Source organism: Dryobates pubescens, chromosome 7 (assembly GCF_014839835.1).
Source record: "Dryobates pubescens isolate bDryPub1 chromosome 7, bDryPub1.pri, whole genome shotgun sequence".
NCBI classification, from domain to species: Eukaryota; Metazoa; Chordata; class Aves; order Piciformes; family Picidae; genus Dryobates; species Dryobates pubescens.
Genome location: NC_071618.1, coordinates 2,683,671 through 2,704,460, shown reverse-complemented (window position 1 = coordinate 2,704,460; position 20,790 = coordinate 2,683,671). Strand labels below are relative to the sequence as shown.

Here is a 20,790-nt window from a genome sequence, read left to right as displayed (position 1 = left end):
AAGGGAAAGAGAACATGGATTTCAGTAACTGCCAACAGAAATATAGTCCATCAAGGAACTGCTTATTAAAATGATGATGATGATAATAATAATAATAAACAATCTACTGGGACTGTTCAAAATTCCCCTTCTACTACAGTCACTACTGTGCTCAAAAAACATGAAGGACAAGACGAAATGAGTGTCTGGGGGCAAAAAATGAACCAGAAAAATAATTTACACAACTAAGTCACCTGATCTGGAGCACCAATTAAAAAATCATCCTCTCTGGAGCAGAAAATCCACCTTAATGACTTGGTGACCTTTCTACTTTTCTTTGGGGTGAAATATCAACTTGTGATTGTCACCATCATTAGCTCCAGCTATGATGCCCCAGTGACCCAGGTGCTCTCTCAGAAGAAGTCACGCACGCACTGTAGTTTCTAACTGTGCAACCAGTGCCCAGCAGACATCAGATTCCACTGTTCAGTCAGTTTGCACATGGAAGGCAATTTGAGTGGGCCGAAGGCACAAGTGGTTGGTACTACTTTCGAGCTCACTTTTAGTGACTAATATTCAGTTTGTCTCAACAAATGCACCAAGTCCTGGTTAGCATTGTCTTTTACTTGTATTCTGAAGCTCTACAGTGGAACACATCCTCAAGTGTTTCTAGACAAAAAAAAAGTTTCTCCTTAGCTCAGATTTTGCAAACATTAATTGCATTCTGCCTGCTCCATCTTCAAACTAACTACACCTATGGAAGGAGGTATAGCAGTTAAACTCCTATAGCCTCTGAACAGAAGGCAGAATGAACTTCATCTAAAACCTCAAGACACTAAGATAAAAAACTACATTTGGATGAAATTTGGAGGTAAATTAAGATGAAAAAAAAAAAAGGTGGGGGGGGGGGAAAAAACCTCTGTCAGGGCCAATCTGGGGACATCACAGAGGTTCCACCAGGTTATAACAACTGCTTGTGGGTTTGAGCTCAGAGGATTTGCTCCTCCTCCCCCATCACATAAGCCTCTATCCATGATGCGTGCATTAAGATAAGAAACTGGCCATACCTTGGCACTAGCTGCCGTAACAGTAAGAAAGTGAGACAAAGCAGGAAAATTATGAAAGAAGAAATGTCTCCCAGAAAAAAACCAGCCTCACAGTAAGGATGGAAAGATATTGTGAGATTAGAAACTTTGAAACAAGTTAATCACAGGGCAATAAGGGAAAGGGGCAATCTGTACTGCCAAATAAAGTTAATCACAGGGCAATAAAGGAAAGGGGCTATCTGTACTGCCAAATAAATTGACATGAACAAGCCAACAGAAGAAAGAGTATGGTGGCAAGTAAAAAAAACAGTGCAGAGAATGCTTTCAATGTATCTTACATGACTTACCATTCAGACTGCTTTCTCTGTCAGCATGGATAGACAACACATTGTAATATGTCTACCATGAACAAACACTTTTTCACAGACTACTATAGACTATTTGCCATTTCATTCTGAAGCTACCAAGTTTCTAGAAGCAGGTATCTGGCCAACTAATAATTTGTGGAGATTGTTTTTAATAAAGAGCAATCAGCAAATGTCTCTATGGGATTTATTCTATTGCACCACAAAATACAGCTTTTTTTTAAAAGAAAAGTCTTTTTTTTTTTCACCAAAAAAGAAGAAAGAGTTTTCAAAGGGATGAAAACAGAGACAAAATTCAGTTTCAAAACAAAGCCCCATGACAAAAAGATATGCCACTTCGTGTCATGCTACATTTAAGTGGTTAGCTAACAATAAACCACAATAACTGAAAGCTTTCTCCCACACTCATTTTCACACAGGAATACTAGAATGCCTGCATAATTATACTAAATGTGGTTGCTTAAAGCATCATGTAGAGAAATGCTGGCTCAAAATCATCTGTTTTCACTCACAAGAGTCTTTGGGAATCTCATTTATTGAGGAAATGCGTATCTTGAATATTGTAGCAAACCTTTCCTTCAAAGATTTTGTGAGCAATTCTAAGTCTGAACACAAGGCAAAAATCTGAAATGAGTGATTACCTAAACTCTCCAGGATCCTAAATTTATTTTTCAAAGGTTCCAGCCTAAATGTTATGCATTTCCAAAGAAGGCTGATTTAACATCTGTTAGAACAACAGTAGCTCATCTGACGGACCTATCCTGTTCTGAGTTGTCATGGTGACATCTTGTAAGTCTGTAGTCAATGGAGGCTATTGAAAACAACACAGCTGTGAGCCCCACAACCAGGACAATGAGACCCTGCTCATAAGAAGTATTTGCTAGTTTTTCTGAAAGAAAAAAATACCATGAAGCAATACCAAAAAGCTTTTGCTTTAAACATACATTCAATTCCTTTCTCTTCCGTCAATACAGCCCAATGTAGAGTATATTCCACAACACGCACACTTCTGAGAACCAGCTGAAAGGAGTTCAGTGGTAGATGCTATTCTATTAATACAGGTAATCTAAGAACAAACCAAAAAAAGGCAAACCAAAACAAAAAAAGCATCCAGAGTTCACATTTGCATTCAGACGGTGCTCTTCAAGGCTGAAACATGAAAACAACTGCCACATCAGACCTCCTTGAAAAGGAGCAGCTTGCAATTTGCTCATGGTGATACACACAAAACAATGACCTTGGCTCCAGAATACCAAACTACCTCCAGGCAGCTTAAGCCTCCAATTTTCTTGTTCACAAGTAGACAAAATATTATTTCTTGCCATTAGCACTGGGTCAGGTTTCAGAACTGGCCATTTCCTGCTCTCTTCAGGATATCCAGTCCCAGCAGTTATTTGATAAATTCTCAGTGAACTTTGATGCTTGAACTTCGATGCACAGCTGAGACACCGAATGAGAACATCTCTCTTCCAAAGTAGCAGCACAGTTTACAAAGCTGAAAGCTTCCAGCTTGCAAGTCATCCGAAATATTTTCAGTTTCCCATCCATTTCAAAAGATTCAGTTTAGAAACACCCCAGACCAGATATCACAAAATTATTCAACAAGTGTAGTAAAAAGCCATGGATCCCACTCCATGTGTCCATTCTATAAACACTTTTAGTACCAACTGTTGAACTGAAACACATTTAGTGTTGTGAGGCGTTTCAAATACACCTGCTACGTCATGTATTTCCACAACCCCTTTAAGAAGCTTCATCAGCGATACTATTAAATGGTTGTGGTCCACATAAATGTAGTCTACCACCATCAGCCACGTTTACTTCTCATATCTGTGTGAAACTAACACAGCAAACTGCATTACTATTCAAAACCCAGAAGAGAAATAAAGTCGTACTGAGTTTTTCTTTTAGTGTGTAACACGGGGAAGGGATGGGTAGTGTTCACTCCTTTAATAAATAAATTACACTCCTTGTCATATAAAGAATATGTGTGAAAACCCCACATTTCAGAATTACCTCCTCAGTGTTTTATTAAGAGCCTCTCAACTTCCCTTTGCTGCAGAATTGTTCAAAGTTAGGGGCAGCAGATGCACTTCAGAATAAGATGCTTTTTTCCTAGATGGCATTCGATAGCGCACATTCTTCCAGAATCTTGTATTTGCTGAACAAGATTTCTCTGAGAATTCCCCTTTCCACTGGATAGCTCCATGTTTTTCCTTAATGTATCTGATTGATTCTGGCAGACTTGTGTAGTCTTGTATTTCATCCATTTCTATAAGAATCACTTGAATCCCATCACAGATGAGAGCATTATACACTGCTAGTTGCTGTTCAGAGGTGTCTTCTAACAGGCAACAACAAGAGGTTTCCGACCCCAAAATAATCATCAGTCTTCTGCTTTGCTTAAGGGTTTCCTCAGCAACACTGACCACAGCTGCAAGAAAAAAAAAATAATCAAAGTCTCTATAGACATTTTAAAACTTTAAAATTGCATATATAGGGAGCAGTGGCTAGCTCAGAGTGGTTTAACATCTCCATACTGTCATTCATGATCCACTGCACAAAATTCCTGATAAGAGTTGTTTTCTTCAGTCCCCAAGAGCAAATATCATTCAAAAAAACCTCAACAGTATTATTAATGCTGCTGAATCCTCATGTGTTCATCTCTAAAAAGAAAATGCAGACCCTCATAATGTCAGAACAGAATTTTCAGTAAGAAACAAAGCAAACCAACCAACCAACCATTATCTATTGGACAAATGGAAAGAAGTATCCATTAAAATAAACAAATTGATTTTCTTTACCAGAAATAGGCTTCTTAAAATTGTATTATATTATCTTCTAACCCAAGAAAAATGTGTCAAAAGACAATCTATTAACTCCATCATTTAAAACATACCTTCTCCTGGTAAATCATTCCTTCCTAATATAAAGAGATTATATCCACACTGCTGCTCTAAAACATCAGGGAGTATTCTATGAACAAATGTTTCCAGACGATAGAAGCTTCTGCCTCCTCTGCTTTTGGGGGACAGGACATAGGCATCATAGACTTTCCCATCTAAAACAAACAAATGTTTGTATTAAACTAAAAATCAGCAACATGCCTTTATTGCAAGGTTTCAGTTTGGATTGTGTAAAAATAATGAGGGTGTTGATTCACCTGACAGAACAGTGTTAAAATAGAAAATCTCTCTGCAAATCGAAAGATGGATGCAGGTCCTGGGACCTGCAGGAAGGAGCCCCCAGCCCTAGAGTTGCCAGGACACTAACAAAGTGTCCTCTCACTGCGGTCTTTTCACCACCTGTCCTGAAACAAACTTAACTCTGCTTCTGATCAACCACAAGGGAGGGTGACAAATGCTAGTTCTTGCAATCATTTTATGGGGGAAAGGCAAGCAGAAGAAAAGAGCAGAAGGCAAGTGTTGTTTTGAGAGATAAAACTGTATAACAAACACAAATGAAGAAGCGAAGCCAAGATCAGATTTGACTCAACAAGCTATGAAACAGTTTCTTTGATTACTTGTTTTTTGTTCTTTGGTTGGGACTGGTGTTTCTTAATTTGGTTTGGGGGGGGTTGTTGGTTTTATTTTGTTGTTGTTAGAACTCTATTGAAGTGTTCTGGGAAAATGGAACTTTTAAGCAGAAGTTAAAATTAGTTTCCTGTGAAAACATTTAGAACAGCCATAAGGAGACATTAAGTACCTCAATGCATGTAACTGACTTACTTTCAAGCTATGGGGAACTTCAGACAGCGTAATTCTGAGCACTGCCAAGCAAAATACCTGCAATATTGCATGTAATTGAATTTTTTCACACCTGTCCAATATATTTGTCTACACTACGGCAATCAAAACACATAAGAAGAATCACAGAACAGAAAATTATTAGTGTTTTTTCTCTTTGGCACATAAACATCATAACAGGATTTAGAAGGAAAGCATTGGGTAAAAGAGAAAAGTTGAAGAACACAAGAAGAAAACCAACTTAATTAATCTCCAAGAAAATGAGAATCAGATTTTGAATGCAAATATTTAAAGCACATCTTTAAACAGTTTACAGGATGTAGCTCTGCTGACACCTATTGACCATCATCAGAGTGACCATAAATCTACATGTAAAGACACCACAGAAAAGCAAGCATGATGATAATTTGGGGATAACCTGTTGTTCTTTCTGACCTATCTCACCATGGCTGCCTGCATATCATGCAATGTTTATTGCCTCAACTATTTCACCACTACATCTGAAAAAAATCCTCTTCCTCAATGTCTTTGTACACATCTGGAAAAATCCCCCACACAGTGTACTGATCATTCACATTATTGCTTAGAATTAATGGCAACTGAAAAAAACATTTAAAAATCAATAAGCTAGTTACACTAATGTCTCTGGTCACACTCACATACCTTCCTTACTTGCAGAAGCACATACAGAATCCCGGTACCACAGCACCAAGTCAATCTTGAAAATCTTGTAGATTATTAAAGTAATAAATGTTAACGTTAACAAAGAGACAAGGCCTCCAGTCAGCCATCTTTGTATATCAGGAACTGCACAAAAATAGAAGAAGAGTGGGTTCTTCAGTGTTGAATTTGTCCATGTCTGATCTTTCACAAATAGGCAACACAAATTTTGAGTATCGTAATTTTCACTTCCACCTACCCATTCTCTTACAATCACAAATGCACTACTACAGTGACTCCTTCCCTGTGAACAGGTACATGCATGCACATTGCTAAATATAATCCATCTGTCTTCTATCAACACAATATACGAGCATTTGCTATCAAAGTCCCTTCTGGGTATATCAAATCAAACACAGGCCTGAAAAACAACAGCATTTCTTACCTCTGCGTTTTAGTATAATGTAAGATGTGACCTGTCCGAAGGCATTTGAAGCTTGACAGACAAAGGGGTATTCAAAATCATCACTATTCACTTCTGAAATTATTAGCCTCGCAGAATACATAGGGCGTCCATCATAAGAACTTCCATCCCTATCCAAAAAGGCAACACATAGAGCCATAAAACCACAGCCCTCCCTGGAATGGCTTCATCACCTACAGCTGCAGCATGGCAATGGTGGTTTCTATCTGCAAATGTCAACCACTCTTCAGAACAGATGAGCAAATTATTTTATGAAGGAAAACCAAACATTCAGGTCTCTTACTGATCTGTAGATTAGACATGGAAAACATCAAGATATTATCTTATTTTGGGGGGAGACACAGCTGTTGTCATAACTTGTTGTATAGGCTTAAGTACAAAAATACAACATACAAATCTAAGCAAACCCCTGTCACAAGCTTCCCAGCCCCTCTAAGAGTAGGTGGGAGATGGAAAGAGAGAGAGAAACCTCACAGTGCAATATTACACAGAAAGAGGCCCTGGCACAAGGGTAGCATCTCACAGTAAATAGCTCTGGGACACGGAGGACATCACATGTGGTAACCTGCAGCAGACATCAGCTAGAGTTAAATCCAGTTGGTGGCCAGTCACTAATGACATTCCCCAGGGCTCAATATTGGGGTGAGTTCTCTTTAATACCTTTATCAATGATCTGGACAGGGGGATTGAGTACACCCTTAGTAAGTTCACAGACTGCACTAAATTGTGTGGGAGTGTTGATCTGCTCTGCAAAGGAATCTGGACAGGCTAAGGTCAAATAGAATAGAATAGAATAGACCAGACCAGACCAGGTTGGGAGAGAACTTCAAGATCATCACGTCCAACCTATCATCCAACACCATCCAACCAACTAAACCATGCAACCAAGCACCCTATCAAGTCTCCTCCTGAACACCTCCAGTGATAGTGACTCCACCACCTCCTCAGGCAGCCCATTCCAGTGGGCAATCACTCTCTCTATGTAAAACTTCCTCCTAACCTCCAGCCTAAACCTCCCCTGGTGCAGCCTGAGACAGTGTTCTCTTGTTCTGGTACTGGTTGCCTGGGAAAAAAGACCAACCTCTGCCTGACTACAACCCCCCTTCAGGTAATTGTAGACAGCAATAAGGTCACCCCTGAGTCTCCCTCTTCTCCAGGCTAAGTAACCCCAGCTCCCTCAGACTCTCCTCATAGGGCTTGTGTTCCAAACCCCTCACCAACTTTGTTGCCCTTCTCTGGACTCGTTCCAGCAAGTCAGCATCCTTCCTAAACTGAGGGGCCCAGAACTGGACACAGTATTCAAGGTATGGCCTAACCAGTGCTGAGTACAGGGGCAGAGTGACCTCCCTGTTCCTGCTGGCCACACTGTTCCTGATGCAGGCCAGGAGGCCATTGGCCCTCCTGGCTGCCTGGGCACACTGCAGGCTCATGTTCAGTCTACCATCAACCAGCACCCCCAGGTCCCTCTCTGCCTGGCCGCTCTCCAGCCACTCTGACCCCAGCCTGTAGCTCTGCATGGGGTTGCTGTGGCCAATGTGCAGCACCCAGCACTTGGTTGTGTTCAATCTCATGCCGTTGGACTCTGCCCATCTGCCCAGCCTGTCGAGGTCCCTCTGCAGAGCCTCTCTACCCTCCAGCAGATCAACTCCTGCCCCCAGCTTGGTGTTGTCAGCAAATTTACTGATGATGGACTCAATGCCCTCATCCAGATCATCAATAAAGATGTTAAAGAGCATGGGGCCCAGCACTGATCCCTGGGGCACACCACTAGTGACTGGCTGCCAGCTGGATGTGGCACCATTCACCACCACTCTCTGGGCTTTATATGACGTTTAACAAAACCAAGTGTCAGGTCTTTCACTTGGGCCAAAAAATATCTATGCACCACTACAGGCTGTACACAGCGGTTGGAAAGTTGCCCATCAGAAAAGGACCTTGGGGTGCTGGTTGACAGGCAAGAGGACATGAGCCAGCAGTGTGCTCAGGCTGCAAAAAAAGGCCAAGAGTATCCTGTCCTGTATCAGGAATAGTGTGGCCAACAGTAGTAGGGAAGTGACTGTGCTGCTGTACTTGGCACTGGTGAGGCCATACCTCAAATACTGTTCAGTTTTGAGCCACTCGCATCAGGAAGGACATTGAGTTGCTGCAGTGTGTCCAGAGAAGGCTGGCAACAAGGCTGATAAAGGGTCTAGAGAGCAATTCCTATGGGGAGCAGCTGAAGGAACATAGATTGTTTAGTCTGGAGGAGAAAGCTGAAGGGACACCTCATATTACTCTCTGCAACTACCTCATAGGAGGCTGAAATGAGGTGTGTGTCAGTCTCTTCTCCCTAGTGTCAGGTGATAGAATAAGAAGAAATGGCCTGAAATTATGCCAGTAGAGGTTTAGATTGGATATCAGGAAAAATTTCTTTATGGAATGGTCAGGCACTGGGATAGGTTGTCCAAGGAAATGATGGAGTGATTATTCCTGGAAGCGTTCAAGAAACATGAGGACATGACACTTTGGGATGTGGTTTAATGATGGTGTTAGATTGATGGTTGGACTTGATCTTAGAGGTCTTTTCCAATCTAAACAATTCTATAATTCTTTGATTCTATAACTCACAGAAGGAATGGAATCTAAACTGATGCTTCACCTAACGGATCAGAACAGACTTACAACAGCTGAAGTGTCAGGCTGCATCATAAACAGACACGCACCGTAAAGAGACACAGAACATCCCACACACCTAACACAAGAGCACAAAAATGCTCTTTATGTTGCACACTTGGTTAGTCATGTGTATCGTGATGTGACTGATGTGTTAACTAAACACTTTAACCACCAGCAAACGGAGGGATGCCACTACCTTTTTAAGAGCAGATCTCAATGCAAAGTGAACTAACTACTCTACTTAGCCAAGCACTACTCTTTCCTGAAAACATATTCTAAGTACCGCTTAAAATGCAAAACAAAAGCTTGAAATATAACATAAAGGACATATGTCAGACCACACACAACATTTCCTAGCAAAAACTTATATTTGAACATTGTAACAGGGAATGAATGAACCAACTTCACTAACCTGCACTACTAATGGTTGCAAAGTACTTAAATGCTAGTAAATATAAACAATAACATTGCTTTTATGATACCATTCCAGTCTGCTTCTGCATTATGGCCCAGCTGTTTATGGTGATGAGGTTTAACAAAACCAAGTGCCAGGTCCTGCACTTTGGTCACAATAACCCCAAGCAATGCTACAGGGCTTGGGGAAGAGTGGCTGGAAAGCGACCCAGTGAAAAAGGATCTAGGATATAAGCCAGCAGTGGACCCAGGTGGCCAAAAAGGGCAACGAGATTCTGGCCTGTATCAAAAACAGTGTGCCCAGTAAAAGCAGGGAAGTGATTGCCGCTGTACTAGGCCCTGGTGAGGCCACATTTTGAGTACTATGTTCAATTCTGGGTACCACAGTATAGGAAAGCTATTGAGGTCCTGGACACATCTAGAGAAGAGCAATGAGGCTGGGGAGGGGTTTGGAGTGCGTATCATATGAGGAACAGCTAAGGGAGCTGGGGTTGTTTAGTCTGGAGAAGAGAAAGCTAAGGGGAGATCTTACTGCTCTCTACAACCACCTGAAAGGAGGTTGCAGGGACACTGGTGCTGGTCTCTTCTCCTAAGTAACTAGTGATAGGATGAGAAGACATGGTCTTAAGTTGTACCAGGGGAGGTTCAGATTGACCATGAGGAAAAAAATTCTTTAATGAGAGAGTGGTGAGGTGAGAGAGTCATCACTCTTGGAGGTGTTCAAGAAGCATGTAGATGTGGTGCTTCAGGACATGGTTTATTGTTCATGGTAGCTGGGTTATGGTTGGACTCAATGATTTTAAAGGTCTTTTCCAGCCTTACTGATTCTATGATTATTTTTTTTTATGGCAGTACAATATATTATTTTTGCATAAATTTTTCTCTTGGTGAGCACTTAAGTCTGCATTTTATTTCTCTCTTTGTTTTATGATAAGGACTTACTTCTTACAACTACATTCTTTCTTTGAAGATAATAATTCTCATTTCTTTATCAGTTTCTCAGTCATAGATAGTACTTGAAAATTTACCAAAATAATTCAATTTTTTCTTCAGTGTACCAGCATGAAATAAGGGCTGACAAAAAACCTGCAATTTTTAATTCCCAACCCATTATACCTAAAAAATTTTCAGATTACCTTCCACTCCAATTTTAGTTGCTTTTTCAAGTCTAATTTCTTCTTGTTGAACTCTATGTAACCTGCTTTTCACTCTAAGCTTATTTCCCAGTTGCCCTTCTCATGCTTTGCTCAGTACAAGTCCATTTTCCTCCCAAAGCCTAATTCACAATTGGAAATTTGTCTCACTTTTCTCCCTGCACTAAGCTTCAGTACAAACGTCCTCAACAACATCTTCCATTAGCTCTTCAGTGACATTTCTCCAACTCAAGGCTCTTAAACATTGAAGTATCAATTTCTTCTGACCTCTTACATCTTCTCACAAGTCTGATCTCTTACAACCTTTTAGAGAGGCAGATTTGAAGGGAAAGGAAAATGCAGAAGAGACAGTTTGAAGATCATGTACCTGGGCATGCTTGATGCAACTGAAAGGGGTCTCTACTAGGCCAAAGCCTGCTCATGCTCAGTAGAACCTGACAATTATGAGGTTGCAATTCTACAAAACACTTTTTCCAAAGCTTGGAAATGAAGATAGGTTTTTTACAATGATCATAAAGAGTACAACCACATGTTAAGTCCACGTGCCTACTATGTTCAAAGTTTCTACTTCAAAGCAGAAAGTGAATAGGAGGCAAGTGTTAACAATTTTTAAAAGGAAAGCCATTTAAGCAAGTAAAAAACATTAAATATTAAACATTTTAATGCCAAAGTCTCACTTTGGTTGCCAAAATGGTATTTTCTAATGTGAAAGCATACTTACTCATAAGGACTTTCAAAAATTCTGTTCATAGAAAATCCATTAGTACACATACCATGGCATGTCCAAAACACATTAAACCCATCAGCACCTGTTGTATTGCAATCCACTGTAACCTGTGAGCCTAAAAAATCGTGTTAAAGTGAAAAGTTATTTTCCATACTATAATTAAAGTTTATAAAGTTCTGTTCAAAAACTCCTACACAGACTAGATAAGGATGGTCCCACAACCTTTCAGAAAAACTATTTTAACAAAGGGTCTATGTACAGAGTGATCTGCAGTTTTGGAAAGATACTGGTAGGACGGAAGGCGCTTCTGTCTGGAGCATCACTTTCCCTGCAGATTCAAAGATGGATCTATTCTCAGAATCTCTTTCAGAATGGAAATCTCTTTTCAGAACGGAAAGCAACATATGTGACAGAGAATCACTTGAGTTCCCTACCATTTTCTTCCCACCACAGAAATTTCCCTAGGACTTTGTAAGCAACATATCTTGTTTCTTTCCCTCTCTCATTCTCCAACACTCCTTGAGATCAACATAGAGCAATTGAGCTGATCACTGAACTAGGTTTTTTGGGGGGAAAAATACAGAATATGGCACGCTGCAAGTATAAATTCTCACTAGGGTACAAAATCGTATTTTTATAAAGAAAAATGCTCACCAAGTTCCACTTCAATGGAGTTGTTTCTTGGATAAGATATTTCTGGTGGCTTTTTCGGTGGGTTCACTAATCAAAAGAAAGAAAGTGCTTTTCAGAAAACACACCAGCCTGTTCTATGTTCTGTAACCCAAGTACAACCTGAAAACCCCTGTACTGTGGGCAAGGTTGTCAGTAATTTTATAAAAGACATCACTCAGTACTGAAAGTGTCATATCTCAGACAGTCATAGCTTCTGACTTAAAACTAAACTCTCCTTCTCCCCACCGGTTTCAAAATTTCCACACACTTGCTGTGGCCTGGCTGTCCCACGGCATAAAAATCTTTTAATATTGCATGCACAGGTGCTGAGAAGGACATGGGTAAATATACCCTCTCCAGTCTGGATAACCTGTCACCCAGCAGCTCAGATGTATAAACTGGAGCCTAATACTTTCAGAGTACAATTAATGTATTTCAGGCTCTTACTACTGTAAAAGGGAAATATAATTTCCTGTACTCTAGTTCAAGGCCCTACAATTCTTCCCACAACACTATCCATAAGGAAGTACAACACCAGTGGCACCTTTCACGTTTACATTAGGACTAGATATACGACACACAGGAGAGCCTATTTCTTCCTACTGGCTACAAAGGGAGAGTAGAGAGAGATCTAGATGTCTAGACTAGAAATATCTCAGTACAGCTATGGCCATTTAACCTGATCTGATCTTATGGTCCTCATATTTTGCTTATCCATGTCATATACATACAACATTTAATCAATATGATACACAGTCCTGAGATACATGTACACACACAGGCAAAACAGGCAAGCACACAAAAAAGACCATTAAATGGTAATGTAATCTATTAGTAAAGCTGAAAACATCCTTTATCACCTGGAATGTAAAAGCGTTATTGGTATTTCATACCTCAATACAGCACAGCTTTTTCAGTGATCCAGTATCAACCTCATAATGCTGTGCTAGCAAAGGCGTTCGAGTTTTACAGCTAGGTCTTCTCTTTTGTTTTGGTTGTGCTAGTAGCCCCCCAACATAAATCAGACTCCACTGAGTTAGACATGGAATAACAGAGATCAGCAGTTCTTGTACTAAGGAGATTAAAACCAAAAATAGAAGAGAAAGAAGTTTGAAGGAGTCATATTAGACACAAAGAGTCAAGATACTGCAATAACTTGGACTTGGTTAGATCACTGTTATTGCATCAAGAGGACCATGCAAAACAGAAGAAAGCAGGACAGGCAGTACAGAGGGTGCAGCTAAAGCAGAAGGTAATTGTGTCTATCAAGCCTTACAGGCCACCTCTTTAGGGACCTTGGTAGATGGTCTGGGCAGCAGGCCTTTGACATTCTGCAACTTTGAACAGGAGAATGAATCTTCAACACAGCAGCAACAACAGAAAAAAGAAAAATATATATATAACCTCTCAGTCAGTATTTCTTCCCCTTATATATTTAGGTAAAAGCTAGGAGCCCTTAGCATGCATATCCTCAAATTGGGTCTTTTAGCTTTTACCTTTAGAAACCTGCACAGAAATTTAGAGTCCCTGTTATGAACACAAACACAGTGAAATTACCTGCTTACCTTCTACAGTCAGAATGACATCTCGTGAAATGTTGTATTGTTTTCCATTGTAGGTATATGTTGTTTCACAGGTATAGTTTCCTCGATCATGTACAGTCACATTGGAAATTATAAGATCACTGTTTGAGAAGGCAAACCTCTTCCCTTCCAGCAGCTGGCACTCCTAAATATGTGCAGAGAACTCTGTTAATTCATACCACTCTCTCTCCACAGTTTGTCTCTCTTTAATGCAATCTGAATGTTCAACAGATTATACAGCATAAGAATGGATGCTTTGCCAAGGCTGAAGAATCAAGAGAGAAGCGGGATAAAGAGCAAAATATACATTATTTTGGCTCTTTAAATTCAAAGACACTCCAGTATATTTCCTATAGAAAACAACTTTCAATATTAGAAAATGAAGTAGACATTTTCAATAAGAAATTGAAATGCAAGTGTCAAGATTCATAAAAATATTCATTTATGAAGAATCTATTAATAATTATTTAAATACTCTTGGTACCATATGGACTGCATGGCCATGAGGCAGGAATGCTGCAGAAGACACTACATTCTTACAAAGAATATGATAATAAATAAGTATGAACAACACAACGTGGTGTTTATTAATTAATTAATGTTGAGCGTGCCACGGATACGTCATCTCCTACAAACGCCATACGAAGTGCTTTTGCACAGAAGAAATACGCAGCAGCATGCCTCTAGCAGGTAAGGAGATGCCACCTGGTGGATACATGCATCAACATCTTTCCTACATTGAAGCTAGATTTCTATACCACTAATCAAAACATCTGTATGCACTTTTAAAAGATAAGAAGTCTTAAATCATCTTCCAATTTATTGTAAAAGCATTTTTCTCTCATTTACAACAAAGCCTTAGTTTTCCTCCTACAGTTCACAAACATCAATGATTACTTTAAGTAATGGAGTTGTAACAGTACAGAGCACAGTATTCTCACCTTATACCACTGAACAGGCTGAATATGCTTCCCATTCCTGAAAAAATCCAAGTGGGGACACACAACCCTTGCAGATGATGATGTGAATATTACCTCTGCTACAGCAAATTTTTCATTTAAGCATAAACCATCGATCCTCTCAAAGACTGTTACTTTTGTACGCAGTTTCCTGATGCCTGTAAGATTCCTGCAATTAATATAACATAATTAAATTAACCTATTTGGCATATTTTCCAACTGAAAAATATATTGCATTCATTTTAGGAGAAGAAGTTTTGTTTCTCTAGTATGTTTCCTTTTGCCTACTAGGAAAAAAAAAAAAAGAAAGAAAGAAAGAAAAAAAAGAACCCCAAAATAGACTTACTTTTCACAATTTCAGCTTAGTTACAGTACCACAGTATCACTAAGGTTGGAAGAGACCTCAAAGATCATCGAGTCCAACCTGTCACCACAGACCTCATGACTAGACCATGGCACCAAGTGCCACGTCCAATCCCCTCTTGAACACCTCCAGGGATGGTGACTCCACCACCTCCCTGGGCAGCACATCCCAATGACCAATGACTCTCTCAGTGAAGAACTTTCTCCTCACCTCCAGCCTAAACTTCCCCTGGCGCAGCTTGCACAGTTTTGTGAACACACTCTCCCATCTTCATTTACTTCTCTTACCCCCAAAATTCTACTTGCTTTATAAAAGTTTTTCCCACTGGAATTCATTTCTGTAGCAACATAAATTTTTTCAACTTTCACCTTATGACACATTCATAATCTCCAGAATCTTCTAACATTGCAGGAAGAAACCAAATTAAATTCTTCTGCTGATGAATTCTAGAAAGTTTGTCTCTAGGCACAGCTGTCTGGTTACCAACTTTATACCATGTTAAGTTGTAGTCTCCATTTTTGAAGGTCTTCTCCACTGAACATGTAATAGCCAGAGGCTGCCCATCAGGCACAAGACTTTCCCTCAACATCACATCATAGGCTTCACATTTTTCTAGACAAAAGAGATAAACATTAAAGAGAAGCTCAAATGCTGTAAAAGGATATACCAAGCTCACTTCTTGATTACATTTTAATAGTTCATTGGAGTTTTTACCTCTGTTCTCAAGTGATCTACTAAAAATATATTTATAACCCATTTTCTTTACAGTTTTAAGTACAGATGCAGTTATGCCACTACATGGTTTCTTGAATGCAACCTATACTCAGTAGAATCTCTTCATTTGCAGCAGGCTGTCATTTGTAGTTTTTTAGTTCAGAAGCCAAATTACCAAAGTACTTGTATTGCTCCAGTCTGTTGCATGCATATGTACACAGACACACCCAGACAAATTTCACATTTAATGTCTCTATTCACTAACTTTACCTAACAGTAGTCAATCTTCAAGACAGGCCATGCTTTCAGTACTCAAATGTCCTAAGAGGACACTGAAATAAAAGTCATTGTTGCAATAATACTAAGTTTGCCATGGAAACTGCAACTCATCCATCCTTTTATGAGCATTTAGAAAGGAATTATTACAAGCACTTACCAATAAGCTCATTTTGTTTACTCCCGAGCCAGCAAGAGTCAAACAGGAAAAGAGTAACACCATGACTTTTTTTTTTACTGTCTTTTCACAGTATCACAGTATAACTAAGGTTGGAAGAGACCCCAAGGATCATCAAGTCCAACCTGTCCCAACAGACCTCACGACTAGACCATGGCACCATGTGCCACATCCAATCTCCTCTTGAACACCTCCAGGGACGGTGACTCCACCACCTCCCTGGGCAGCACATTCCAATGACGAACGACTCGCTCAGTGAAGAACTTTTTCCTCACTTCAAGTCTAAACCTTCCCTGGCACAGCTTGAGACTGTGTCCCCTTGTTCTGGTGCTGGTTGCCTGGGAGAAGAGACCAACCCCTTCCTGTCTACAACCACCTTTCAGGTAGTTGTAGAGGGCAATGAGGTCACCCCTGATCCTTCTCTTTTCCAGGCATTTCCTTTTTTTCCCCTTCAATGTGACAAAAAGGCACCAACTCTGGATACCATGATCAGATTACTGTTTCCTTAGAACACAAGAACAGCTCATAGAGTCATGTGTCTGCCCAAAACTTTGTCTCTGATAACAGCAGTGGCAAATGTGTAAAAAAAGAGAGTAGGGCATAAAAAGGAGAGTAATACTTTGCTTTGGGTCCTGTTCTTTCCTCTTACGTTCTGCATGAAAAACCATTCACTGAATTTTACAATTTCTTTGGGTATCACATATTCCTTGTTACAAGAAACACCAAACTAAACTTTCCCTCATCTGCCTAGCATACAGCAATCACAATTCTATAGAATTCCAACACATCTTGCCTCAGTTGTCTCTTTCCTTTACCTCAGAGTCCTCATTCATTTAATGACTTCTTATATGGAAGACATCCTATATTGGACAACACTGTCACTCATCTCTCTACCTCTTCTGATGCAGTCTTTCCAAGACAGAATGAGCAGAATTGCAGAGTTCAATTGATGCACACTCACCAAAAGGACACAGAGTAACATAATGAAGTTTGCAGTTTTCTGCCTTAGTGTTTTCCCAAGATTCTGCTTTTCTGACCACTGCTGATGGAAAGAGCTAATGCTTCCAGAAAGCATTCAGAGATGTCCAAGTAGCAGTTTTCCCAAGCGGCTATTAACTAACCTCATGCTAACACCACACACATACAACGCACGTGTTTCTGCTACATGTGTGTTGCCTTTCCATGCCCTTCCACAACTATTTGATTTTATTTATCGACACTATCACTCAACCATTTAATGTCCAGACGAGCTCTAAACAGTGAGCATCCCTTAACCAGCAAGGGATAATTTTGCATCATTCACAGCTCTCACCACCTCACTATATACCTTTTACAAATTACTTATCAAAACATCAAATTGATCATCTATTTGTACTGATTGCCCCACAACAACTTTTGATGGTTATGAAATGCTATGGTCACAGGAACTGATAAGATATTTTTTTGCTGCTCCTAAATGCTACTATTCTGAAACAGTGTCTTTTTTCTTTGAATTTTGGAATTTTTTTTGGTGTGGGTTTTGGGGGTTTTGCTTGTTTGTTTGTTTCATTTGGTTTTGTTGGGTTTTTTTTCCCCACACATTTCTTGTCTCATTTTCTCTAAAACCCCCTCCCCCAATGCCATCCATAAAGCATGCATAACTAAACAGACGATAAAAATGTTACTGGGCAGATGGGCAGCCAACTAATCACCTCTTTGTATGGTTATTCAAATAGCCAAAAACCAGACTGTGCAATGGATTGATGAACCCTGCACTGCAGCTTGTCCACGGGCACAAAAACCTAAATCAAACCAAACCCAAATCATTTCCAATCAAATAGCCTACTAGAAATTTAAGCAAATTCATTATTTTTCCCCCTCTTGCTAGAAATTCAATGGCCAATCTCTCTCTCTATGAAGAACTTCTTCCTAAGATTCAGCCTAAACTTCCCCTGGCACAGCTTGAGACTGTGCCCTCTTGTTCTGGTGCTGGGTGCCTGGCAGAAGAGACCAACCCCCACCTGGCTACAACCTCCCTTCAGGGAGTTGTAGAGAGCAAGAAGGTCTCCCCTGAGCCTCCTCTTCTCCAGGCTAAGCAACCCCAGCTCCCTCAGCCTCTCCTCACAGGGCTGTGCTCCAAACCCCTCCCCAGCTGTGCTGCCCTTCTCTGGCCACCTTCCAGCATCTCAACATCTTTCCCACTAGCTGTAGAAAGTGTGATTTAAATCCCCCAGCTGCAAGCTCCAGGACAGGGGGAACAGGAAACCATTTTAACTTCTATACTAAGTAGAATCATAGAATCAGTGAGGGTTGGAAGGGACCACAAGGATCAGCTAGTTCCAACCCCCCTGCCATGAGTAGATGCAACAAACCTTCAGTAGCAAAGCACAGCAAAGAAATAGCAATCACAAATACAAGTAGTTTTACAGCATTAAGAAGACTGGAATGGAAATTCATTGTATTTTTCTTTTAACAGTATGGCACTGCTGCAAGATTCCAGGTGGAAAGACAAGATGGGCAGCATCCAACAGGATGGCATTCAACAAGTCCAAGTGCTGGGTGCTGCACTTTGGTCACAACAACCCCATGCAGTGCTACGGGCTGGGGTTGGAGTGGCTGGAGAGCAGCCAGGCAGAAAGGGACCGGGGGGTACTGATTGACAGCTGGCTGAACATGAGCCAGCAGTGTGCCCAGGCGGCCAAGAAGGCCAATGGCATCCTGGCCTGCATCAGAAATAGCGTGGCCAGCAGGAGCAGGGAAGTCCTTGTGCCCCTGTACTCAGCACTGGTTAGGCCATGCCTTGAGTCCTGTGTCCAGTTCTGGGCCCCTCAATTTAAGAAGGACATTGAGACTCTTGAACATGTCCAGAGAAGGGCAATGAGGCTGGGGAGAGGCCTCGAGCACAAGCCCTATGAGGAGAGGCTGAGGGAGCAGGGGTTGTTTAGCCTGGAGAAGAGAAGGCTCAGGGGAGACCTTTTTGCTCTCTACAACTACCTGAAGGGAGTTGTAGCCAGATGCATGGTTGTTAATGTTTTTTTAGTTATTGCATTTGAAAACAGGATCACAGAATCTGCTTGGTTTCAGAATCATAGAATCAAACAGGTTGGAAAAGACCTCAGAGATCAAGTCCAACCTAATACCTAACACCTCCTGACAACTAAAGCATGGCCCCAAGTGCCACATCCAAGCCTCCCCTGAACACCTGCAGGGATGGTGACTCCACCACCTCCCCGGGCAGCACACTCCAATGGCCAATTACCCTTTCTGGGAAGAGCTTTCTCCTCACCTCCAGCCCAAGCCTCCCCTGGCGCAGCCCAAGACTGCGTCCTCCTGCTCCGGCACTGGCAGCCCAGGAGAAGAGACCAACCCCACCCGGCCACAACCTCCCCCCAGGTAGCTGTAGACAGCAATAAGGTCTCCACCGAGCCCCCCCCACCTCCAGGCCAAGCAACCCCAGCTCCCTCTGCCTCCCCCAACAGGGCTGCGCTCCAGACCCCTCCCCAGCCTTGCCACCCCTCCCCGGACACCCTCAAGTGTCTCAATGTCCTTCTCCAACAGAACAAGAGGAAACAGTCTCAAACTGTGCCAGGGAAAGTTTAGGCTCAAGGTGAGGAGAAAGTTCTTCGCAGAAAGAGAGATTGGCCATTGGAATGTGCTGCCCAGGGAGGTGGTGGAGTCACCGTCCCTGGAGGTGTTCAAAAAAGGATTGGATGTAGCACTTGGTGCCATGGTTTAGTTAGTCATGAGCTGTTGGGTAAAGGTTTGACTGGATGATCTCTGAGGTCTTTTCCAACCTTTTTAATTCTGTGGTTCTATGATTATGACAGTAACCCATACAAATCATCTGAAAAGTTTTAAGCATGGATTGTATTGTTGGTTGATGACTGAAAGGCAAAACCAAACAGTAGCGACTAAGGTCAGGCAGACTGGATTAGATGATCTCAAGAGCTCCCTTCCAAACTAAATGCTTCTGTAGTAAGTCAGTACACAAAATGTAGAATTGTAGAATTTTTAAGGCTGGAAAAGTCCTATAAGATAATCAAGCCCAACTATTAACCTAACCAAGCCTGCTGCTGAACCACAGATTCACAGATTGCATTGGGTTGGAAGGAACCCTCAGAGGTCATTTTGTCCAAACCCTCTGCAGTGAGCACAGACAACTCCAACTAGATCAAGGTGCCCAGGGACACATCAAGTCTGATCTTGAATGTCTCCAGGGATGAGGCCTCAACCACATCCCTGAGAAACCTGTTCCAGCTTTTCACAACTCTCATTGTAAAGAGCTGCTGCTTTATGTCCAACCTAAACCTACCCTGCTCTAGCTTAAAACCATTGCCCCTCATCCTAACACTACAAGCCCTCTAAACAGTCCTTCTCCAGCCTTCTTGTTAGTCCCCCTCAGATAGTGAAATATAGCTATAAGGTCTCCCTGGAGACTTCTTTTCTCCAGGATGAACAGCCCCAATTCTTGCAGCCTGTCTTAAACTATGACCTTAGGCACCACATTTATACATCTTTTAAATACCTCCATGACTGAGCAGCTCCCCTGGGCAGCTTTTGCCAGTGCTTGACAACCCTTCCAATAAATAATTTTCTCCTCACGTTCCAATGTATGTCTTACAGGTTCCTGCTCTTAGGACTGTTTAAAAGAATTCATTGGCAAGAACATAAATTTGACTTTGACAACAAATTAGTATTACTTGTGTGAAAAAAAAAAGTGTCAGAACAAGACCTTTCATAGCCATCCATGAACTTACCTACAATAATTAAAAACAGAAGTGCTGTTGTGATATTACACAAAACCAACATTTTTGCTGTCATGTTTCCCTGCAGAA

General features: G+C 41.1%; 1 protein-coding gene across 1 annotated transcript; it reads right to left on the bottom strand.

Moving 5' to 3' along the window:
- Positions 1-2,972: 2,972 nt before the first annotated feature.
- On the bottom strand, positions 2,973-20,776 carry LOC104310023 (interleukin-1 receptor type 1). The gene is made up of 10 exons (XM_054162966.1): positions 20,713-20,776; positions 15,177-15,420; positions 14,427-14,613; positions 13,468-13,630; positions 11,885-11,950; positions 11,225-11,345; positions 6,242-6,390; positions 5,800-5,943; positions 4,290-4,451; positions 2,973-3,824 (listed from the first exon to the last, which is right to left on the bottom strand). Exons 1-10 carry the CDS (start codon positions 20,774-20,776, stop codon positions 3,433-3,435), a joined length of 1,692 nt encoding a protein of 563 aa, XP_054018941.1. The 3' UTR covers positions 2,973-3,432.
- Positions 20,777-20,790: the final 14 nt, after the last annotated feature.